This window comes from Bufo bufo, chromosome 10 (genome assembly GCF_905171765.1).
Source record: "Bufo bufo chromosome 10, aBufBuf1.1, whole genome shotgun sequence".
Classification (NCBI taxonomy): Eukaryota; Metazoa; Chordata; class Amphibia; order Anura; family Bufonidae; genus Bufo; species Bufo bufo.
Window position 1 is genome coordinate 56,940,068 of NC_053398.1, and position 25,669 is coordinate 56,965,736.

Sequence of the window (25,669 nt, forward strand, 5' to 3'; positions counted from 1 at the left end):
CTGGATAAGTAAAAGCGTTTTAAAGTTATCACCAAATAAAGTGACACACGTCAGATTTGCTAACAATGGCCTGGTCCTGAAGGGGTTAATGGGTCTAATTCACGTGAACACAGATCTGCATATATAAAATTCATGTCAATATTTTTTTATGCAGCACAGATTCCAATTCCCAGCATTTCAGCATTTTTTTATGAACCCCAGCAATGTGCGGTAACTAGCAGAAAAATCATACTCCCTGTTCCCAGCGCTCCATTCTGGCTGCCTGGCTCTGTTTACTGATCTTCTGGTCCCAGGACAGTAAACTTGCAGAGTGGGTCGCTTGTAGCACTGTGGCCAACCATTGGAATCAGTGGTGAGGTGTCCCCAAGCATGATGCTGGGGACAGTTAATAAAGGCCAGAAGGCTGGGCAAACCCTTTAAAAATAAAGGGAGGATTATGTTAACGCGACACTTCCATTTCCCCCCTTTAAAAAAAAATAAAAAAATCACATGGTAAAGGCCTGGTACAAGTGCTTGGCTATTTCCAGCTGTCCCGTAGAGAGACAAAAATACATGTTTTGCCTCATTTTTGTGTAAATTATTTTTACCGCATTTACAAAGCATAAAAATTCTTCTAACGCTAGTGTGAAAGTACCCTAAGTGGCAAGTGTCCCACAAGCTCCACAGCAAGGGATCTTGCTCATGAAGACCACCTGGCAGGGGCGGACTGGCAATAGACCCTACAGGGAAATTTCCCAGTGTGCCAATGCCCAGGAAGACACCTGAGTCCTCCTCATGGCCAACCACTGGATACATAACGATTTGATGCTCTCAGCATTAATTAATGCGAGGAGCATCAAGTACTTATGCTCCTGACTGGTGGCGGCTGCAGGTGGCCTACTGAATTCAACTACAATTTCTGCACAAATTGGTCATAAAATGTGATCTGATCTTCATCTAAGTCACAACAATAGACAATCACAGTCTGCTTAAACTAATAACACACAAAGAATTGAATGTTACCATGTTTTTATTGAACACACCATGCAAACATTCCCAGTGCAGGTGGAAAAAGTATGTGAACCCTTGGATTTAATAACTGGTTGAACGTCTGGATTTAAAAACTGGTTGAACCTCCTTTGGCAGCAATAACTTCAACCAAACTGAGAGCTCTTTTGTGCGAGGCATCATTCACATCACGCAATGCTTCTTGTGAAAAGCAAACCCAGAACTGGTGTGTGTTTTTTTATAGGGCAGGGCAGCTGTAACCAACACCTCCAATCTCATCTCATTGATTGGACTCCAGTTGGCTGAAACCTCACTCCAATTAGCTCTTGGAGATGTCATTAGTCTAGGGGTTCACATACTTTTTCCACCTGCACTGTGAATGTTTACATGGTGTGCTCAATAAAAACATGGTAACATTTAATTCTTTGTGTGTTATTAGTTTAAGCAGACTGTGATTGTCTATTGTTGTGACTTAGATGAAGATCAGATCACATTTTATGACCAATTGGTGCAGAAATCCATATAATTCCAAAGGGTTCACATACTTTTTCTTGCAACTGTGTATCCTCAGGACAGTGATACAGTTGAATACTGTGGTGGGGACTGCAGTATTTTGTGCTGCACTGTGGTATTTCATTCTGCTGGGGTATTTTTCTTTAGCTGTACTATGGTATTGCCCCGCCTACTTCTGTTGGCATTGCCTACTTGTGTTGCCCACCTTCTGTCAATTTTGAACCGCCTACAACATGAGGCCACTTTTAGGTTTTCTTCCAAGGCCACTTTAAGTTCCCAGTCCACCCCTGCCACCTGGAGTGTGGTTTGGGTGCACAACAGTCATTCAGAAAGTATGGTAGCCCCTCCCCCTGGGCAACTGTTGCAGGTAGGCACAACCAGGGGGTTTAGTTTGCTTTGTGCCAAGAAGGTCTGTTAATAAAATCGACTCCTGTCAACATTTTTGGCAAAGAAATGAAAATTGCAGTAATTAAAGGGGTTATCCAATCTCAGACAATGGGGGCATATAGCTAGGATATACCCCCATTGTCTGATAGGTGCGGGTCCCACCTCTAGGACCCGCACCTACAAAGAGAACGGAGACAGGGAGAGTTGTGACTGGAGGACCCCGGGTTTCCTGGGGTCCATCCACCACCAGGCGCAGCTCCCCGCCTCTCCCATTGAAGTGAATGGGAGCACACTGCGCATGCGCGGCCACCGCTCTCATTCATTTCTTTGGGCCCGGCGAAAATAGTCGAGCCAACGCTCAGGTATTTTCGGCGGCTCCATAGAAATGAATGGAGGGCGGCTGCGCATGCGCCCTCAACTTTCTCTGCTGCGTTTTCCTTGTAGGTGCGGGTCCCAGAGGTGGGACCCACACCTATCAGACAATGGGGGCATATCCTAGCAATATGCCCCCATTGTCCAAGATGGGATAACCCCTTTAAGTTCCATAGGGTTTAGTTTGTGCACCCCTTATCTATACATTCCAATTGTACTTCTTCTAGCTTGGCAGTCCTGGTTTTTAGCAGCTGTCCCATGATGGCTGATGTATGTCCCGATTTCAAATGTACGGTATCTGCATCCTAAGGATGCAGATACAGTTGAATAAAACGGTGAAGCATGGGGCTGCCCGCTTCCTGCTCCACCATTCACCAGCCTGTGCTCTCCCCAGCGGCAGGTGCAATGCGGTGCTGTCATTAGGAGAGCACATAGGCCAGGGGATCCTGCCCGGCCTCGGGAATCGGCCTGTGTTCTCTCCTGTAAGGCTCAGCAGGCGTGATGATGGCATCGCATTGCCCCTGCCGCTGGGGAGAGCAGCAATAGGACGGCCACGCTTTAAGCCCCAGCATGGATCCCACAGACTTGAAAAAGGAGTGTACTGACTCCGAAACGCGTTGTCACTCATCAATAAAGACCCTTTATTTATCTACTGAGGTCGTGTCTTTGCGCCAGAAGGTATCAATTGGTGTACTATTTTAGTGCACAAAACTTTTCCTATTGCATCACATATCATTCCTCTGGAGATTTGGCGACTCCACCTACGAGGACTGAGAGATACCGGCTGCACCGACCCCCTGTCCTCACGAGTGTTGTGCCTACGTATGCACAACACTATAAGGTGAGCAAAACCATTGATGTCCTATTTTTATACATTTGTTATTGAACTTATTACCCTATAAGCGCCTTCCTATCTTTTTTTTTTGCCATAATCGCTGGGGAGAGCAGGATGTGCTCCGATCATTAGGGGAATGGGGCTAGGTGAGGGCACCAAGAGGTCAAACTACTGTTTAGGCACTTTTGGCGAATTTTTCTGTGTGTGTGTGGGCACTATGTGGGCATCTTACAGTGTCTGGAGTTACTATATGGGCATGTTACTGAGTGAGGACACTATATGGGCATTTTACTGTGTGTAAGGACACTATATGGACATTTTACTGTGTGTGGGGGCACTATGGCGGCATTTACTATGTCTGGGGACACTATATGGGAATAAGCTTTGTGCAGGGTCAGAGGCTATTCTCCCTCCTTCGGCTTTTCAATAGTTGGGAGCTATGCTTCTTAGGGTACTTTCACACTAGCGTTTTTCTTTTCTGGCGCTGAGTTCCGTCCTAGGGGCTCTATAACGGAAAATAACTGATCAGTTTTATCCTAATGCATTCTGAATGGAGAGTAATCCGTTCAGGATGCATCAGGATGTCTTAAGTTCAGTCTTTTTGCCTTTTCAGGACGGAGATAATACCGCAGCATGCTACGGTTTTATCTCCGGCCAAAAATCCGGAACACTTGGCGGAAAAAAAATAAATGCCTGATCCGTTTTTCCGGATGACACCGGAAAGACGGATCCGGCATTTCAATGCATTTATAAGACGGATCAGGATCCTGATCAGTCTTACAAATGCCATCAGTTGGCATACGTTTTGCCGCCGACTGAACTGCCTGCCAGATCACTCTGCCGCAAGAGTGAAAGTACCCTTATACTTTTCTTCTCTTAGGAAACAACACTGGATCCATGTTTTCAGCCCCGGATTCACACAGGACTTGCATCAGTATCTATAACTTTCACCCATCACCTTTGTTATGCTAGGTTTGAACAAGGCCATACAAATCCCAATCAGTACATCTTACATGATCTGATTGCTCAGTTTTCTCCCCCACTGTAAAGAAACGCGTCAAAATGTCAACTGTGAGCCCAGACTAACAAAGGACCGTTAGCAAGTTCTACTACTACTACTTTCTGCAGTCCAGACTCCAGCAGCAGCAGCAGCAGCAGCAGCAGCAGCAGCAGCAGCAGCAGCAGCAGCAGCAGCAGCAGCAGCAGCAGCCCTCCTCCTCCTCCACCGTTCCGCTCCCATACAACAGCGCCATCTATCGTAGCTCACACGCTTCTTCCCAGCGCAACACCTACGGACAGACTGGTGACGCATGCGCAGCTTGGGGTCGGCCAGGTCCGGGTATGCGCGCGCAGCCTGTAAACGCAGGAAGCTATCGCGGGCCGCCGCTCTCTAGTCAGGTGACTTCGGGGTCGTGCGTGCGCGCCCCTCCCCCCTCCACAGAGAGCTGCGAGAGCGGGGACACACCTGGAGCCGCGAGCGGGAGATCAACAGCGCGCACTGGGGGGGAAGGGGGAGGCGCCAGACCTGGGCGGGAGAGTTTACCTGTGTCACCCCCCCCTCCTCTCACTCCCATAGTCGTCACCCCGCCCCCGCCTCACACACAACCTGTCTGACACCTTTGGAGAGGTCCGGCGGCTTCCATTACTCATTAGCTCCCGGCAGAGGGGGCGGGCAGCCGGCTCTGCCTTCAGGAAGGGTGTGTGGCGCTCATGTGTGCGGCTCACCTGAGTGTGTGCACACCGCTACCCAGGAGGGCGCCCCCCTCAGGCCGTGAGAAGTAGTGTGCCAGTGCCTGAGCTGGGCCTAGTCAGGCTGTGGGGCCGCACTACTTATGTGTTGAGGTAGTTCTAGGCCGAATAAAGCCCCTTCAGTCACTTCACATGGGTTATAAGTGCAGCACAGGGGCCCCTCTAATCTAACCCAGAGTCTGTGTATAATAATAAGACCCCCCCTCCTTATCGCACACTTTGCCCCCCCGTCTGCCGCTGCTTTTATCCTCTTGTCCAATGCTGTCCCTAAAGTGGATCTATAACTAAGTACCATGTCCACGCGGACCCCCCTGCCGACCGTGAATGAGCGCGATGCCGAGCAGGTGAGTATGAGCTCAAGATGTCTCCTGTCCGTGTCTTGTCTGTGGGAGCAGTGCGCTTTGCATGGTTGCTATGAGAACTGAAATGTCTTGAGAGTCCGAATCTCTCCGTATGTAGACGCTTTACAAGACGTCTTACCGATTGCACGCGGCGTTCTCTCTGTTTACATCGTTAATATGAGGGGGCGACCACCCTCCGTCCAGCTGTGGGGTCTGATGGGCACCTCCAGCCCATCCAGGGTTCTTCACAGCCCTAGACTTTTCTGGACTTAGCTGCCCCCCATAGTGGGGGTCTAAGGCCTCGTGCACACGACTGTATCCGTTTTGTGGTCTGCAGATTGCGGTTCTGCGAAACATAGATCCTGGCCGTCTGTACGCCACCATTGTTTTCAAACTCCTGTAGAAAAGTCGTATCCTTGTCCAAAAAATGTACAGGAATTGAACATGTTCTACTTACTTATGGTAACTAAGAGCCTCCCATCAAATGTGGTCCTTAAAGATGACCTGTCTCCACCCCCGACGTGTGCCATAACTATTCTAGGGCGTCTCTCAACTCTGGTGCTGTTCCTCTGTTATTCCTCCTGATAATGTATGTCTGGTTTGACAATCAGATGTTACTGTTTCCTTTGTTAAATGGAACCTGTCACCAAAATATTCAGTGTTAAACCAGGCACAATGTATCCAAACTGCTTAGGAATGAATCTTTGTTGCCCATAGCAACCAAACAGAGCTCAAGTTTAATTTCAGAGCGCTTTAGGAAATGAAATGCGATCTGAGATTGGTTGCTGTGGACAAATGTCTGTCTATAGGGTCGTCCCCTGCATAACGGAAACAGGACGGATCCGATATGCAGCCCACAGACTTCTATTATGATGGAATGTCTCTAAAGGCATTCCGCCATAGAACTGCGTTATGGTCCGTGGTAACGGAATCCATAACGCAATTCACCTTTTACCGCCAAACGAAGTGTGAACAAACTTCATAAGCGGAAATTCGCTCATCTTTACTTCAAATTAATACAATAATTAAAAAAATTGCCCCAAAGGTGTACAAAGCCTTCAAGGGTCTGTTGTTGGTCTGTGGGTCCATGTATTCCTTGTGCTCTGCTAGGCTGAAAATGGATTTCCAGAGCACCTCCAGTGGTCCGTGAGAACCAGCGACAACGCAGATGCCATCCGTGTACTGTCAGTGGTTGTCGGACCCATAGGTGTTGTTGCGTTTCCATCAAGGACCAAAATAGTTTGTGTCCCTGTTGTTTTCCCACTTGGGCCTCATGCAAACGACCGTTGTGTGTTTTGCGGTCCGCAAACCGTGGATCCGCTAAACATGGATGGCGTCCGTGTACGTCATGGACAGCCCTTAATAGGACAGTTTTTTTTTTTTGAGGACCACGGAACGGAGCAACGATTAAAGTGAATGGGTCCGCATCCGAGCCACCAAAACTGCTGCTCAGATGCGGACCAAAACAACGGCCATGTGCATGAGGCCTTAGACTCGGTCAGTGGAAAAACAGGGATGTGTGATGAAAGGCCTTAAGGCTCATGCACGTGATCATATGTATTTTGCGGTCCGCAAAAACCGGATCCGCTAAAAATACAGATGACATTCATGTGCATTCTGTGTTTTGCGGAACGGAACAGCTGGCCCTTCATAGAACAGTACTATCCTTGTCCGTAATGTGCAGCGTGGGATCCTGCCGCGGTCACTTCCATGTTGGAGTACTTATCTATTGCTTGTCTTTTATGCACATGTACGCTCTGTAACTTGCACGTTACGGACTCATTCTTAACTGCGTATTTAGTAATTCCGTTTTTTTCCATCGAAAGAACATTGCCATTTTATTGCCTTTTTATTCACTTTTCCCTTTATTATATTTTTTTTTTTTTTTTTTTATGTATGGCCTGGTGGATCCTTATCACTACAATTTTTAGCCCATAGAAGCCAATGTGTAGAAAACAGGCATGTTTCTTGTTTGTGTAGTTCACACGTGCATATTATACTCTCTGTATTATTACAGCAGCAGGAAAAAAATAGTTGAAGGGGTTGTCCCATCTGGGACATCTATGATTTGCCATAAATGCCTGATACGTACAGGTCCCGCTTCTGTCTGAAGAACCGTTCACTAATGATATTTATCATGTAGAGACAGTTAATATGAGGCACTTACTAATGTATTGTGATTGTCCATATTGCCTCCTTTGCTGGCTGGATTAATTTTTCCATCGCATTATACACTGCTCGTTTCCATGGTTATGACCACCCTACAATCCAGCAGTGGTGGCCGTGCTTGCACAGTATAGGAAAAGGTGCACTCTGGTGGCCAGGAGTGCACATAGGCTAGCGCTTTTTTCCCCTCCCCCACAACAGCACCACTGAGAGATGGCTCCGCCTCCATGGACAGGAAACCTGTAGCATAAAAAAGGTGGAGCCACTCTCCCACCTCAGTGAGGTTTCCTGTCCCTGGAGCAGGAGACTTGTAGTTTTTCTTCTAGGGACCCATGACTAGGAAATCCTAGAGGGTCATGTGGTCTTACCAGCCCAAGAGACCGAGTGCCGGGTCCTTCTCTTTTAAGAGGATCGGGTGATGGTCCGGGCCGTTCCTCAATCTTTAGGGCTGTTTGCACGGGTCCCTCTGAGGAGTGAGACCGCGTGGGGGCCGCAGGACACAGGATGGCGGCTGCAGGAGGAACATGCCAGAGGGCAGTGTTCCGGGGCGCGCACGTGGAGGCTGCATACTGACCGCAGGAGCAGTGGAGCGCGCCGGAAACCGGAAGTCACAGGAATGACGTCACAGGTGAGACATGCGTTCCGCAGGCTAAGTTCCGGTCAGGTGACTGGAAATAAAAACAACATGGGAAAGTCGGCGTTCTCAGAGCTGGGGGCACCATTGGCTGCTATTCCTTAACCACTCTGGGAGATCGGATTGCTTCTTTTCCAGCGCAGGCAGAGCTCAGACTCCGGATCGGCTACTGGTGAGGACCTAAGTGCGATGGTTTCTGGCACAGTCTGCTCCCAGGGAACATGTGGAACTCTCTAAGGAGAGGTGCTGTTCCCTGCTTCAGCTTAATTTTGCTTTTAAACCTCTATGCCCCCAGGAGTAACAAGAGGTCAGAAGAAATGGAGACAGAAAGGCAGACGCCGGTATAGAGAATACTGATATGTGGTTGTGTATATGCCGTTTTTTCCTTAGATGGCGCCAAAAAAGGTCATGGCGAAAAGGAAAAATAAAGAATGTGCCTTATGTAGATGCCCCTTGTCGTCTTCCTATCTTAAAAAGTTGTGCCAGCAGTGTATCGAGAGGACGCTGGCAGAGGAATCCCCAAGTTTTATGAAGGATATTAGGGCCTTGATTAGATCTGAGGTTAAAGATTCTCTTAAATCATCTAAGAAGTCTAAAAGATCAGAGGAATGGGTGGATTCAGAGGTGGAATCTTCAGGTGATAGTGAAGATGATGAGGACGAAGGGTCCGAGGATTCGTTTTCTTCAGAGGACGACAATGAGAAGAAATGTCTATTTCCAGTGGGTGACACGGATAAACTTCTTAAAACTATTAGGGCCACTCTAGAGTTAGAGGATGTTAAAGAAGACAGATCGGTAGCGGACGCAGTCTTTGAAGGGTTACGCGAGAAGAGAAGATGTTTTCCCTTACATAAAAGCATAACAGCCCTAATAGAAAAGGAGTGGAAAAAAACAGATAGGAAGGCCTTTGTAACCAAAAATTTTAAGAGGAAATATCCCTTTGAGGAAGAAGCCTCTACATCAAGGAATAAAGCACCTAAGTTGGACGTAGCAATATCAAAAATTTCTAGAAGGTCCTCCCTGCCGTTTGAGGATATGGGTTTCTTAAAAGACCCATTAGATAAAAAGATAGATTCCTGTCTTAAGAATACATGGGAGGTATCTACCGCATCCTTCAGACCTAACATAGCAACAACAGTTACTGCCAGATCTTTGGCCATTTGGCTTGACAGGCTAGAGGGGCAGATAAGGGATAAATGCCCTAGAGATCAAATTCTGGCCTCTTTACCGACTTTACAGAAGGCGGCGGATTTTCTTATCTGACGCTTCAGTTAAGGCGGTCAGATTGTCGGCCAGGTCAGCTTCTATTTCGAACTCTGCCTGTAGAGCCTCATGGCTTAAGAACTGGAAAGGAGGAGACATGGCTTCCAAACAGTGTCTATGCAGTATTCCCTGCCAGGGACAGTTTCTGTTTGGTCCAGAACTCGATGTCCTTCTAGAAAAGGCAGCAGACAGGAAAAAGAAATTGCCACAGGAGTCCTCTTTCTCACAGTTTAAGAGTTATAGGCCTCCCTTCTGTAATTCCTCTAGGTTTCAGGGAAAGAGGCAGTCGGGGGATAGAGATCAGTTTCCCAGGGCCAGAGGTTCAGGGAGTAAGGGCTTCATGTTCGGGAGTACCTCCTCTCAGAAAGATAAACTGTCCAAGAAATGACGCCAGGCTGCAGGTAGGAGGAAGGCTAAAATACTTTCTCTCTGCCTGGGAAGAGATTGCAGGAAGTTGGGTCAGAAATATTGTGGCAGAGGGCTTAAAATTACAGTTCAGAGGACATTATCCACAAAGGTTTGTGGTCATGAGAGAGTCCCCAAACTTGTCAGCAGAAGTGGACCTGCTAATAGACAAAAAAAGTGTTGATACTGGTACCAGAAGCGGAGTGGGGGAAGAGCTTCTACTTGACGCTTTTCCGGTTCTTTCCGGACAATTATAAATTTAAGACAATTGAACAGGTCTCTAGTTGCAAAAAGATTCAAAATGGAGACCATAAAGTCTGTAATTCACCTAGTCTTTCTGGGATGTTTCATGGCAGTATTGGATTTGAAGGATGCGTACCTGCATATCCCGATGCATCCTTCTTTCCAGAGATTCCTACGAGTAGCAGTAGTAGGGAACGAGAGGACCAGACACCTCCAGTTTCAGGCTGTGCCCTTCGGGCTGTCAAGTGCACCTAGGACTTTCACCAAAGTACTGGCGGAGGTAGCCTCATTCATTCGCAAGGAGAACATTCTTTTCCTGCCCTACCTGGACGATTTCCTGATAGTCGCAAATTCCAGGGAGAAGTGTCAGAATTCTATTCAGCGGGTGATGCATATTCTGGAAGGTCTAGAATGGATAATACATTTTAAGAAATCCAGATTAGAACCCAGCACAAGCCAGATATTTTTAGGTTTACAGCTGGACTCCTTACAACAGAGGACTTTTCTTCCGTTAGAAAAGATAAAGTGCAGAGCGAAATTCTAAAAACTCAGGAAAATCCACGTATGTCTGTCCGGAAGGCAATGTCTCTACTGGGATTAATGACCGCTTGTATCCCAGCAGTGCAATGGGCGCAATTTCATTCAAGACAGCTTCAAGGAAAAATCTTGGAGATAACAAGACGGGAAGGGATAACCTTGGACTCCCAGATGATGCTCTGCAGGAGGACTCTTATCTTCCTCAACTGGTGGTCGGAGGTAAAGAACTTAAACCAGGGTATCCCGTGGAATTACCCAGATCCAGTAGTAATCACAACCGATGCCAGCCCATGGGGGTGGGGGGCGCATTTTCAGGGTCAATTGAGACAGGGAAATTGGTCCTTGCTTCAGAGAGATTTCTCTTCCAACAGGAAGGAACTAAGAGCAGTGTTAGCCTTAAGAGCAGACCTTCCAGAGATACCACACAAACACGTCAGGATTATGTCAGACAACAGAACAGTGGTGTCATATTTGAATCGCTAGGGAGGTACCAAATCCCTATCTTTGATGAGGGAGATACAGGTTCAGGTAGCGCATATATCTGCTCTACATATAAAAGGGAAGGAGAATATTCAGGCCAACTTTTTAAGTCGTCACCGGTTAAGACAGGGAGAGTGGTCCCTGAACCCCTTAGTGTTTGCAAAAATTGTGAAGTTATGGGGAACCCCAGGAAATAGATCTATTCGCCACCATGGAGAACAGGCAGGTGGAGAAGTTTTGCTCCCTCAGCCCTCACGAATCACCGTTTGGGGTGGATGCCTTTCTCCTAGAATGGAAGTTTCGTCTGGGGGATGCCTTTCCCCCGCTTCAGCTTCTTCCCAGAGTTCCCAGGGAAATAAGAGAAGAGAAATCAGACATGATAGTTATTGCCCCATTTTGGCCAAAGAAGGCATGGTTCTCTCTTCTCAGGTCCATGTCGGTATTGGAACCTTGGGTTCTTCCCGAGATTCCGAATCTCCTGGTGCAGGGCCCAGTAGTGCACCCGGAGGTGGAGTCCTTGCATCTTACGGCATGGAGATTGAAAGGGCGCATTTAGTCGATGAAGGGTTTTCTGAAGCTCTAATTTCTACCCTATTTAAAAGTAGGAAAAAAGTGACCAACACAATTTATGCCAGGATTTGGAAAAGATTCCTATCCTTTGCAGGCCTGGAGACCAATGTTTGGCCAGAAAAAAATTCTACTAGACAGGTGTTAGAATTTTTGCAGCGTGGGCTATCTTTAGGTTTAGCTAAAAGCACACTGAAGGTTCAGGTTTCGGCTCTCTCTGGATTAAGCGGTAGGAGCTTAGCTATGGATCCCTGGATAGTCAGGTTTTTCAAAGCAGTGGATAGGGTTGCTCCAGTTAAGGGACCTAGATTTCCCCCCTGGGACTTGAATTTAGTGTTGAAAGCATTGACCAGTCATCTATTTGAGCCTATCGGGGATAGTTCTACCAAAATGCTTACCCTGAAATTGGTTATCTTGGTAGCTCTCACTTCAGCGCGAAGAATTAGTGAGATTCAGGCCCTGTCCATTAATCCCCCGTTTATGACCATACGTGAGGATAGAGTAGTGATGAGGCCGGACCCTAACTTTATTCCTAAAGTCCCTAACAAGACAAACAGATTACAGGAGATAGTTCTCCCAGTTTTCTTTCCAGAACCAAAGAATAAAGATGAAGAAAAATGGCATCTTCTGGATGTAAGAAGGTGTCTGATCCAGTACCTAGAAAAGACCAAGGACTGGAGAAAATCTTCATCATTATTTGTCTTGTACGCAGGGGCTAGGAAAGGTAATGCTGCCTCAAAGAGTACCATCGCTAGGTGGATCCGAGAGCTAATTTCCTTAGCATACTCTTATTCTGGTTCTTCTCCTCCTCTATCCTTGAAAGCTCACTCTACTAGGGCGGTGTCTACCTCCTGGGCAGAAAGGGCCAGTGTGTCAATTGACCAGATCTGCAGAGCTGCCACTTGGGCTTCTCCCTCTACCTTCTATAGGCTTCAGCTTGACTCTATCTCTGACCTCTTTTTTGGAAGAAAGGTGTTAGAAGCTGTTACCCACCCTTGATTTCTATGTAATCTCTCTGTGGTGCTGTCGTGGGGGAGGGGAAAAATTATGATTACACTTACCGGTAATCTGATTTTCTTGACCCCACGACAGCACCCATCTAATTCCCTCCCTAAGGTGGTGGTACTGTGTGTAGTGCACGTGGTGAGACGCAAAAAAATAAAAATATAATAGTAAGCTGTATTACCAATAGGGGAGTCCCTCTCATGCTCTGTAAACTCACTAAGGTGGGAGAGTGGCTCCACCTTTTTTATGCTACAGGTTTCCTGTCCATGGAGGCGCAGCCATCTCTCTGTGGTGCTGTCGTGGGGTCAGGAAAATCCGATTACCGGTAAGTGTAATCATCATTTTCCTATAGTGTGCAAGCACGACCACCACTGTTGCTGGTTGCAGGGTGGTCGTAACCATGGAAATGAGCAGTGTTTAATGTGCTGGAAAAATGAATCAAGCCAGCAAAGGTGGCAATATGGACAATCACAATACATTAGTAAGTGGCTTGTATTCACTTTCTCTACATGATAAATGCCAATTACTGATGTGAGGTAACCCCCGCACTGCACAGCCACCCCTCCATTCACCATTGTGGGACTTCCCCAAAATAGCGGTGTACTGAATCAGCTGGAAGTCCCATAGCAGTGAATGGAGAGGACACAGCGCATGCGCAGTGTGCTGCTATGGGACTTCCAGCATCTATATTGTTCAGCAGCCACAGCTCTTTACTTTTAGTGGCAGATGAGCCGGGTGTTACAGGTTCTTGAGATAGGTGAAGGTCCCATCTGTGGGACATGCTCCTAACGGACATTTATGGCATATCCGATCAATATATGCCATAAATATCCCAGATAGGAACACTCCTTTTAAAGCGTTTGTGCCAAGTTTCAAACTTATTTCCTATCTGCGGGCTAGGAAGGATAGATAGAAGTGTGTGATTGGTGATGGGCTGACCACTGGGGCCCCAGGAATGGTGGCTTTTATGTGGCCCTGCACCTCGGTGACATGCAGCCTGCTTGGCACCTGTTTTCCCTTCCTTTATTTGAGCACCTCTTCCATTCATATAGAAATGAAATAATTTAGTAGATGTTTCCGTGTTAGGAAATCTAGTTTGGATAATGTTACCAAACCTGTTAGTCCGGAGTTGTTTGGCCGCTGCGATGAGGATCGGGTAATAAAGCGTCTTGACATCAGCGTGTAAGTACTGCAGTGCAGGCCGCCCGCATCTTACTGCCCCATAGGAAGACCCTGATCTTCTCATCTACCTTCATATAGAATAATTCTGGTGGTGGAGTAATGCCTGCTGGTTGAAAATCTTATGTACAAATTGTGCTTGGAAGTTTAGCCCGCTCTCAGTGTCTGCCGTGCCCATCAGAGAGTTTCTTGGCGTATACCTATGGCTAGTGTTGAGCAAAGTATTGGAAAATTCTAAATTACTTTGTCATGAAACACATTTCTTTGTAAGTAATGGGTACAATGACAGAGCAGCGATTGCGCCGCTCCCATTATTGTACCCCTCAGCTGATCGCGGCATCTGATCGCAATATTAGAGTGTAAAATAAAAATTACATCATACTTACCTCATCCATTTGCTCGCAATGGGCCAGCTGCCGCCATCTTGATTGAAGATCTTATGTGGCCCGTGATGACGCCATAACGTCGGGCGGCGTGGTGGAGTCACATGTCACTGCGCACGGATTTCGTGCAAGATCTTTAATTAAGATGGCAGGTGGGCCATCGCGAGCAAATAGATGAGGTAAGTATGATATTTTTTTTTCTCCATTTCAGGTAAAATCGATTCGCTATCACAAAGCACAAAAAAATTCGGCTTTGCGGCGAATTGGATTTTCCCTGAAAATTCGCTCAACGCTACTTATGACATCTCCAGTGGAGTGTACAGTGTCACTATTAGGATCCCAGGTTAAAATAAAAGTTTATACAGGGTGTCCCATAAAGTAGCCTGCCTCCTAGTAAATCAGTCTTGGTTGTCCACAGCAACCAATCAGAGCTCAGCTTTCATTTTTTCAGAGCCCTATAGGAACTGAAAGCAGATCTCTGATTGGTTGCTATGGACAACTAAGACAGACTTATTTGGCAGTTTGATTGGAAGGTATTGGAGGCAGGCTACTTTTTCATGGGCGGCCCTGTACGTATAAGTCCCTGTGATCCTGTGACTTTGACCCAGGACACACGTCCAGACTTCGCTGTAGTATGGATGACACTGATACGACATCATATAGACATTTACTGATATACTTGTGTGGAACAGACTTGGGCTACTTTCACACTGGCGTTTTGGCTTTCCGTTTCTGAGATCCGTTCAGGGCTCTCACAAGCATCCAAAACGGATCAGTTTTGCCCTAATGCATTCTGAATGGAAAAGGATCCGCTCAGAATGCATCAGTTTGCCTCCGTTCCGTCTCCATTCCGCTCTGGAGGCGGAAACCAAAACGCTGCTTGCGAAAACGGATCCGTTCTCCATTGACTTTCGATGGAGTTCATGACTGATCCGTCTTGGCTATGTTACAGATAATACAAACGGATCCGTTCATGACGGATCCGCCCAAAACATGAGTGTGAAAGTAGCCTTAAATCTTTTGTACCCATTAGTCTCATACCCGCAGGCTATATCCAGGTTGTAACCATGTGTAGTCTGCCCCCGCAGTCATGCTTCCTACATTCGATAGGTTAGCCAGTAGCAGACCAATAACTGCAGGATCAGACTACAGAAGCTTTGTTTTCTGTTACCATGGAGACATATAGGTCTGCAGCGAGACCCAGTGCTGCCATCATGGACAATGTGGCCATCCATACGTGAAGTCAGTAACAGCTGGGGAGAAGCAGGCAGCAGACCACATATTGAGGGGAACTGGTACATGCAGCTGTCGGGGGCAATTTATTTTATTAGCTTGAAGAAAGGGAATTAAGCTTAAAAGGGAACCTTTCATCTGTTTCATGCTGCCCGAACCATGAGCAGTGTAAAATCCCTCCTTACACAGAGTTATGATTAACTCTTAATGGCTGTGGCATTTCAGAGAGTTTTTTTTAAAAGTGTTGGACTTTGGGAGAAGTCATATGGGTGGCTCTCCGCTGATGTCTTCCCATCTGGCTTGATCTGATTGACAGGTCTATCCCTGTACATAGTGGTGCTGAGCAGAGCGGGTAGAGGCGACATGGCAGATTCTTCTCCTCGTGTCAGTCTCTTCTCCCTGTGCACACAACCATATTTTCAGTCCATTCCCCAATCCTCTTTTTTATTTATTTATTTTTTGTAACTACACCCCTCAAATTATTCAAAAGTGATTAACCCTTGAGGTGTTCCACAAGACCGTTAGATTGGTACTTTTAGCACAGTTTTTATTGTATTTTTTTGACCGTGTTCACCTGAGGGGTTAGGTCATATTTTTATACAGCCGGTCGATAAGGACGCAGCGATACTTAAAATGTCTACTTTTCTTTTTTTTTCATTTTTTCTTTTTTTTTTTTTTTTCAATTTAGTTTTTTGGGGAAAACTTTATTATTTTTTTTAAACAATTATTAACTATTTTTTGTCCCACTCTATGACTTCAACTTTTGGGGGTCTGATCCACTTTACAATGCATTACAATACTTCTGTATTGTGATGCATTGGCTGTAAGTGTATTACAGGGGGCTGTAACTCACAGGCTCACACGGATGGCAGCCACGATGCCTAAGGAAGGCATCGGGCTGCCATTCAAGCCATTGGGTCCCCATCACAGCAGCGCAGGGGCCCGATGGCCACCCATACCCGGCAGGATACTTCATGTGCCGTGGTTAGCGCTGACCGCGGCAATGCAAGGGTTAATGCGCCGGCATTGGTGTTTTTAGCGATGCTGGCGCATACAGCAGGGGTCCGGCTATCAGTAACTGCCGGACCCCTGCGCCCGCCCGATTAGAGCCCTGTACATGTACGGCGCTGGTATCCTACGGGTTAAATAGTTTCTCTAGAAATAGCGATTTAGTTTTAATATTCTAAAACCAACTGAAAATATTGTATATGATATTTCAGTGGGAAATGGGGCCTTGGCCTGTTTTAGGCGTAGACTGTATAATAGACATGTAAATAGTCCGTCCTGTCCAGTATGGTTTCCTCTTATGGCAGCTCACTGCTAATGTCACACAAGCGAGCTCTGCATCCGGACGCGTTCTGTTTTGCGAACGGACAACATCTGGACTGTTTGCACATGCGCGTTGTTTTTAACTGACCTTCTGTCTGTTCAGGAAAAATGGCGGCATGTCCTGTACTGTCCATTTTTCACACAGCCCTTGCCCCATGGAAATGAATGGGGCTGCATGAAAAATGGATCCAGATGCAATGTGTTTTTCACCGATGGTTGATGGGAGATGTTGAGTGTTGTTCTTCCGTTTTTCTTCTCACTAGTGAAAAGCGAATACAATCCAGACAAAGAATCGCAAACTGATCAGTTTTCACTGAAAGACCCTGACACATTCTGTATTGTTGATGTGAAAGAGGCCTTAGGGGTCTGCCGGGCATTAAAGAGGCCTTAGGGGTCTGCCGGGCATTATGGGTCTTAAAGGGTGAACGAGTGTTTGCTGGCACGTTTTACATAGATGAGTTCTCAGAAACGAGCATTTCTACATACTCATCCCCGATAATAGACTCTGATAATTCGTCTATGTAAAAGGTGCAGCAAACACTTAATCGGGCAATTGTCTTTCAGGCGCCACCTAAAATCATTGTTTATGTGCCGCAGATCGTACTGTCTAAACGGGGAACAGTGATATTCTATGGGGACAAGTGATTGCTATATCGATCTCTTGTCCCCACAGCGCGGAAGTGATTGCTGCATGTTCCAGATAATTGCCGGAAACATTGGTCTATGGACTGTAAAAGGATCTTTCGTTTAGTAGCAGATCCCACCAAAATCAAAGGGATCCAGTGTCCCAAGATGTAACTATGTCAAGACTTTGTGACTTGTTTTTTCTCTCATGAATATGTATATACCCTGATGTGACGCTAGCATGAAGTTAGGAAGTGTGCCACTTCCTTCTGTAATATGCAGTAGAACCTGTTTAACGTTACACTTGTATTTCTGCCTCTACAAACTCAAGGTACAAATTATTATAATTTCCGGAGTGACTGCACAGGAGTCAAGCGTCACACGTTTGTGGTTAAACTAATTTGACTTGAATATTGTACATTGTACATACAATACTTAGCTGGTCACATTTATCGGCACGTTTTCTTCAAAGTAGATTCCCAGACAGGTGAAAGGAGTTTTATAAAATGGCTAAGAGAGCGCTTCTGTGTGGTGTAGGTCTCTATAGAGCTCCATGGCGTTACCATGACTTATGTGCAACTTCACTATTTTCATGTAGGAAAGACAGAGTCGGCAGGCGGGAAACCATCACCAAAAAGGAAATTAGACTTACTGGTAATTCAATTTCCAGGAGTCCCTCATGACAGCATCACTGGAGGTTTCCTTTTACCACCTTTGGGCAGGTAACGGAGAGGTTGAGAGGTCCCACAACCCTCTCCGTTTTTCCAGATTCCTGCACCAAGATGGATGTAACAGATTTATTAAAACATATAGGATTTCCTCATATACTAAATTCACATAATGGCTAAAGGGAGGGAATGTAAGGGTGCTGTCATGAGGGACTCCTGGAAATCGAATTACTGGCAAGTCTAATTTCCTTTTTCCAATCCATTCCTCATGACAGCACCACTGGAGAAATACCAGAGACAGTTCTTTAGGGGGACCCAAATCCTAGAGGACATTATGTCCCAGACAGAGATCCCACTAGATCCTGTCTGTAAGATCAGGGGAGGATGTCTTAACTCACTGTTCAGGATTCTGAGCTATTCGAGAACCGCTCCTCAAACGTAAGGAATAACCATGAGGAACCCAAGAGATCTGACTCTGAAAGAAAAGGTAAACTCTGAATCTAAGATGGTACGCCATCTAAACTACTCAACATTAGGTGGGTTTATAAGATAAGTACCACTGAGGAGCGAGCAGAGACCCATCTGCCAAAGGAGCGCAATGACAAGAACTGTATATACACAATACATCTTTAGCCTCTGCAAGTCCCCAATACACAACACAGAAAGTAACATTATATCTAATTTACTGCTTCCCATTATAATACATTGTAACATTATATGTTAATGCTGCACTAGTCATTAAAGGGAATCTGTCACTAGCAATTTACCCCAATTTTTTTTTCATGAATCCATGTTTAACAGAGTACCTTTTTTCCATCTGTCTTATTCTTTTGATTGTCAGTCTTGTCATTTCTTCAAAAAATCGATTCTTATGATATGTAAATGACGCTGTAAGGAGCCCAGAGGGGCGTTCTTCTTTCTCCACGGTGCCCAGGAACGCCCCTCTGAAGTGCCGTGCCCGGCTAAATTTGAAAACTAATAACGCCTCCAAGTTCATCTAAATCGCCTCCCAGAGGCGCGGCTAAGTGCTTAACACCCCCCCTCCTCAGCGCCGCGCTCTGCGGCAAACACCCCGATCCTCCTCTCGCCGGCATCCCAAATCCCGTGCATTTACATATCATAAGAATCGATTTTTTTGAAGAAATGACAAGACTGACAATCAAAAGAATAAGACAGATGGAAAAAAGGTACTCTGTTAAACATGGATTCATGAAAAAAAAAATTTGATAAATTGCTAGTGACAGATTCCCTTTAAGAAAGACTGTTAGATGAGAAAGGGTCTTATTAACAGTATGTCCGGAGATGTACCCACATCACAGCAATGGACATAACACGAGGGCTCGCTTTACTGACAGATATATCCCTGGATCTGATTCTTGTCACCAGGGACTGATTTCTATATGAAGCTAACAAAAAAAAGTCATAGATTGACCAATTCTTGGCCAATACCATAATTCTTACAGGTTGTTATGGAAAATTAGCATGCTATTCCCAGTAAAGCTGCATATTGCAGACTTCTATTCATATATATAATTAGGAACTCCTGAAGAGCCCGTTATAATATGATAAATTGACTACTCAGCTGGACTGAGCTACAAAAAGCATACGTAAGTAGTCTGAGCTAAGGCCCCTTTCACACGAGCGAGAATTGTGCGCGGGTGCAATGCATGACGTGAACACATTGTATCCGGACCATTCATTTAATTGGGGCTGTGTAGATGAGCATTGTTTTTCACGCATCACTTGTGCGTTGCGTGAAAATCGCAGCATGTTCTATATTCTGCGTTTTTAAAGCAACGCAGGCCCCATAGAAGTAAATGGAGCTGTGTGAAAATCGCATTGCATCCGCAAGCAAGTGCGGATGCGATTTTCACGGATGGTTGCTAAGGAGATGATGATGAATAGGGATGAGGTCCATTCACTTTATTATTTTCCATTATAACATGGTTAGAAGGGAAAATAATAGCATTCTTTAATACGGAATGCTAAGTAAAATGTCCCTTGAGGGTTAAAGAATAATAAAAAAATGACCTCATCCACTTGATCACGCAACCGTTATCGTCGTCTTTGAGGACCTGCAAAAGGACCTGCACTGATGTCATCACCCTCACCACGTGGTGAGCGCTGTGACGTCAGCGCAGGTCCTGCTGAATGAAGATAGAAGATCCTTCTATCTTCATTCAGCAGGACCTGCGCTGACATCACCACGTGGTGAGCGCAATGACGTCAGCGCAGGTCCTTTTGCAGGTCCTGCAAGAAGAAGAAAGAAGACGATAACGGCTGCGCGATCTAGTGGATGAGGTCATTTTTTTTATTATTATTTTTTAACACTCAAGGGACATTTTACTATGCATTCCGTAACAAAGAATGCTATTATTTTCCCTTCTAACCATGTTATAATGGAAAATAATAATACAGAACACCGAACCCAAACCTGAACTTCAGTGAAGAAGTTCGGGTCTGGGTACCACATTCAGTTTTTTATCACGCACATGCAAAACGCAAAAAACTGAACAATGGAACGCAATCACAGACAAAACTGACTGAAATTGCGTAACTACTCACACATGTTTGCCGCAATGCACCCGCAACGCATCCGGACCAAATCCGTGACGCCTGCGTGCAAGAGGCCTAAGGCTACTTTCACACTAGCGTTCGGAGCGGATCCGTCTGATGTTTCATCAGACGGATCCGCTCCGATAATGCAGACGTTTGCATCCGTTCAGAGCGGATCCGTCTGCATTATTACTTAGAAAATTTTCTAAGTCAGAAAGTAGCCTGAGCGGATCCGTTCAGACTTTACATTGAAAGTCAATGGGGAACGGATCCGCTTGAAGATTGAGCCATATGGTGTCATCTTCAAGCGGATCCGTCCCCATTGACTTCCATTGTAAGTCTGGACGGATCCGCTCGCCTCCGCACGGCCAGGCGGACACCCGAACGCTGCAAGCAGCGTTCAGGTGTCCGCTCACTGAGCGGAGCGGAGGCTGAGCGCTGGCAGGCGGATGCATTCTCAGTGGATCCGCCTCCACTGAGAATGCATTAGGGCCAGACTGATGCGTTCGGGGCCGCTCGTGAGCCCCTTCAAACGGAGCTCACGAGCGAACGCTCGTGTGAAAGTACCCTAAGTCATCGGGCTCAGGCCTCAATAATGTAAGGGTCAGGAGCAAGCCAGGAGATCTCCACTATAGTAGATACTGGCTCAGCCACATAAGGTAGGAAGGGAGAGGGCGAACCCCCTGAGCAAACCCACTGCAAGCAAGGCTTAGAGACCTGAGGCAGGTATATGGGTTCTAGTGACTGCTAGGAGACTTCTGCCCAGAAACTGGAAGGACACATAGGCAGAAGAAACGGAAAAGCGCTCATAGGGTAAACATGAGATGAGGTGTGACAGTAAAAAGAGGCTCACTTTCTGAGTTGGGCACAACACTAATGAAAGCTTATCGTTAATACATCTGCTGCCATGTCCTGATGCTCTGGATATGCTTTTCTGAACAGAAATTTGTAGTGAAGAAAGCTTGTGACATAGGGTTCGCAAGCCTTTATTGTAGGTGCTGGAATGATGGATGGAGTACTCGAGGAATTATGAGTGATAATCTGTTTAATGAGTAAAATCTTGTTATAAAAAAAAGTGTTTCTCGGCTCTAGGGCCCCTTTCTGAGGTTACAGAATAAATAAATATACACTTAACTATAGTGTTGCCCCAACACAGTTATGCAGCTTCTGCCAACTTCTGTGTGCCATACAGGACGTTGATGTGGAGAGGAGAATCGCCTGCCAATCTAATTTGCTGACAGTTTCTAGCACATTGGGACACAATCCTGCTGTGAACCTCACTGAGGAACAGCGAATCTGGGCTCCATGAATCCATAGCCATCAATAGTGAGGAAACACCAAGATGAATTACTCACTTCATAAGGGTCAAGAACAAGCTAGGCGATCTCATCCACTGAACATTCTGGCATGGCCACATAAGGTAGGAACACAAGAAGACAGGCAGGTGGACTACTTGAGTCCCACTTTTAGGTGATAGCTGGCTGGCGTAAAACCATGACCCGTAGGCACCAGATAACATTTTGAGTGCTTTCACATGGACAACTTATTTCGGAGTATTCTTGACCCATTTTTCTAGACCGGGGAGCACAGTATGAGGCTTGTGAGAATGCCGCTCAGGGCCGCAGCGGTACAGAGCTGGCACATGCAGGATCTGTGAGACAATGGTTGTTGTGAAAACACTCAATAAATGGTTTTATAATCTGTCGCCTAATGGCCGTCGTATTGCGTCTGCCAGCTATCACCTAAAAGTAGGAGTTAAAGGGTTTCTGTCACCCCACAAAACTCTTTTTTTTTTTTTTTTTTTGGATAGTTAGATTCCTTATAGGGCGATATAGGAGAATATAATAGTCCGTCTTACTTTCATGCGGCCGATTCTTTATAAAACGAAGTTTTATAATATGTAAATGAGGGCTCTACCAGCAAGTAGGGCGTCTACTTGCTGGTAGCCGCAGCAGCAATCCGCCCCCTCGCCATGTTGATTGACAGGGCCAGCCGGGATCTCCTCCTCCGGCCGGCCGGCCCTGTCAGTAATTCAAAATTCGCGCGCCTCTGGTCATTCGGCGCAGGCGCTCTGAGATGAGGAGGCTCGTCTCCTCAGCGCGCCTGCGCCGATGACATCACCGAAAGAGAAGACGTCATCGGCGCAGGCGCACTGAGGGAGTGCTGAGGAGACGAGCCTCCTCATCTCAGAGCGCCTGCGCCGAATGACCAGAGGCGCGCGATTTTTGAATTACTGACCGGGCCGGCCGGAGGAGGAGATCACGGCTGGCCCTGTCAATCAACACGGCGAGGGGGCGGATTGCTGCTGCGGCTACCAGCAAGTAGACGCCCTACTTGCTGGTAGAGCTCTCATTTACATATTATAAAACTTCGTTTTATAAAGAATCGGCCGCATGAAAGTAAGTAAGACTATTATATTCTCCTATATCACCCTATAAGGAATCTAACTCTCCAAAAAAAAAATGAGTTTTGTGGGGTGACAGAAACCCTTTAAGTAGTCCACCTGCCTCTCTCCTTGTGTGCCTTTCTCCTCCTTTGGTTGTTTGGCCTCTCCTCTTGGAGACCTAAAAAGCACCGACCTCCATTTCTACACTTCAGACGCTCACTGGAGTTGTGCCAAACTTAGCACACATCAAGAGGTGAGCAAAGTATAGACCTCATTGAGGGACTTTGTATCTTTACGCATTCACCCTATGAGCACCTCCTCTGATTGGCCATCCATTGTGACATAGGGTAAGAAAGGAGAGGAGGAAAACTCCCACCAGAGGTGGCATTCAGCCAGGTGGGTTTACATGGCCATTAGGTGACCTCTGCCCAGAAAGGTGCTAGTGATTCTACTCAGGACCTGGAAGGTGAGGCAAAACTCCTGCATTAAGTCCCAGCCTTAGAAGACCTTGAGTGGGAGGTTGGCTGGTGCTTGTGAGTCACTGGCATTGTACTGGAGTAGGTACAGATTGTTGTGATGGGATTTGCACCAAAAATCTGCAACTAACACATCAAGGCTTCCATCCATATAGATCCGTAAGTGTTTGATTTGGTGATCTGGTATGATCTGTTACACCCCCAACTCACACAGCTTGTAATGTGCCTGTTAGGTTCTGACCTTTAAAAGGCACCATAAACCAAACGGGTTGTTTTAGTGTTTTCTGCACTCACTCTTGTATGTTTTTCTCTGAAATTGGCGACTTTGCTAGAGGGTCACTCCTAAATATGAGTTTTACTCACTGCTTGCCTGAGGACTTGTGTTACCTGTTCAGACTGTAGTGAAATAGTTTGTTTTTGAGCTCTGAAAAGATCAACTCATGACTGTTGGTATGTGTCGCAAGAGCCTTTACAAACGTTTAGCCTGTGTTTCTGCATTAACAGCACATCCTTTTTGCATTGTTCGTTATTTATTTTTTATGTCTTTTTGGAGTACATTCAGGTCTTCTAAACAGATGTCAAGGTGTAAAATTGAGGAAAAGTACATTTCCCCCAAAATAATCCTTTAAATATCCCATATATATATGGACACCAGGAATATGAACTTTTTATTTTATAGTGCTCCACACGAAATGTCCACATTTCAGTTTCCTGAAGATTTGTTAGGATTGGAGCTACATATCTGAAGAAATGGAAACTTTTTGGTGCTTAAGGCCTATTGCACACGACCGTATGGCTTTTTCAGTGTTTTGCGATCCGTTTTTCACGGATTCGTTGTTCCGTTTTTTGTTTCCGTTTCTGTTCCGTTTTTCCGTTCCGTTTTTCCGTATGGCATATACAGTATACAGTAATTACATAGATAAAATTGGGCTGGGCATAACATTTTCAATAGATGGTTCAGCAAAAAACGGAACGGAAACGGAAGACATACGGATGCATTTCCGTATGTGTTCCGTTTTTTTGCGGACCCATTGACTTGAATGGAGCCACGGACTGTGATTTGCGGGCAATAATAGGACATGTTCTATGTTAAAACGAAACAGAAATACGGAAACGGAATGCATACGGAGTACATTCCGTTTTTTTTGCGGACCCATTGAAATGAATGGTTCCGTATACGGACCGTATACGGAACGCAAAAAACGTCCAGTAAACGGGAAAAAAAAAAACGTCCGTGTGCAATAGGCCTAAAGCATTTTAGTGTCCACAATATCAAGTCCTCCATAGTTCTAATGAACCCTGTGGTGATGTAGGCCTGGTTCAGCCATGTGATAGTGGTCTTCTGAACAGCCTCCACATGTTACATTAGCATGTGAAACCCATGCAGACAGCATCTAGGTCACACAGGGTGACTGGCTTTACTTATGGCTTTCTTCCCCTCCTTTTACAGGGCAACATGGATAATGCAGTAATTTATTTATATAGGAATTCAGATAGGACAGTCCTGTTTCCCTGTGGCTTCCCATGACGTGTTCTGGGTCTCCATAATGACCATATAGAAGCACTTACTCCCTCAAGAAACAGCTGACATTGTAAGTTTGGTGGATGACTGTTGCAGTTGCCCCTCACCTTGGTAGAATCAAGATTTCACTGTCATAACCCCGTTTGTAATTGCAGAATTTTAAAAGGGTTTGGTTTCTCACAAAGATGAATAAAAATGGCAAGGAACATGTCATAAAAAAACTAAGAAAAAACTTTGCAATGTAAATGGTTTTGCTGCACTGAGATTATTTATATTGAAGTCACTGATAGCATTCCCTAGTTTTTCTAGTACTTTTTTTTTTTTTTTTTTTTGGGCCAGATGTATACCGTTGATCTTCCCTTCTCTGCAATAATGCATGTGTCCACACTGTTAAAGGTGAATATGCTTCTGCACTGGTCAGAGCAGAAGTGACGCATGCTGTGTGGGGACAGGGAGAAGAAACTTAGGGGACCATTGTATGCCATCTCTAATTTATTGGTTTGGGAGAATGCACTATTTTCTGTGAAAACTGTAGGAGAGACAAAAGAAGAGCTCCAGAGTGCAGGACCGCAGTGATCTACTGGAGGACACCAACAGAGCAGAGCAAACAATATAGCTAGAAGCAGGTTAATGTGTTAAACAGATTTGCTGCCTATTCACATTAACTGCTCCAGTCCAGGGGAAGGCAACCTCCGGCACTCCAGCTGTTGTGAAACTACAACTCCCAGCATGCATACTTGCTACAGATCATCGGTAACAAGTGTTCGTAGGAATGCTTGTTAGTGATAATACTGCCGCCGATTACCCGATGAATAAGCAATTCATTGGG

The 25,669-nt window shown here is 45.8% G+C and overlaps 1 protein-coding gene across 1 annotated transcript in view; it reads left to right on the forward strand.

The window, feature by feature from the left end:
* The first annotated feature begins 4,448 nt into the window (after positions 1–4,448).
* Positions 4,449–25,669, forward strand: part of MARK2 (microtubule affinity regulating kinase 2) — a 160,419-nt gene continuing 139,198 nt past the window's right edge. The window contains exon 1 of the mRNA XM_040409014.1: positions 4,449–5,187. Coding sequence (XP_040264948.1) covers positions 5,137–5,187 — 51 coding nt within the window. The 5' untranslated portion in view covers positions 4,449–5,136. The remainder of the gene's footprint in view (positions 5,188–25,669) is intronic.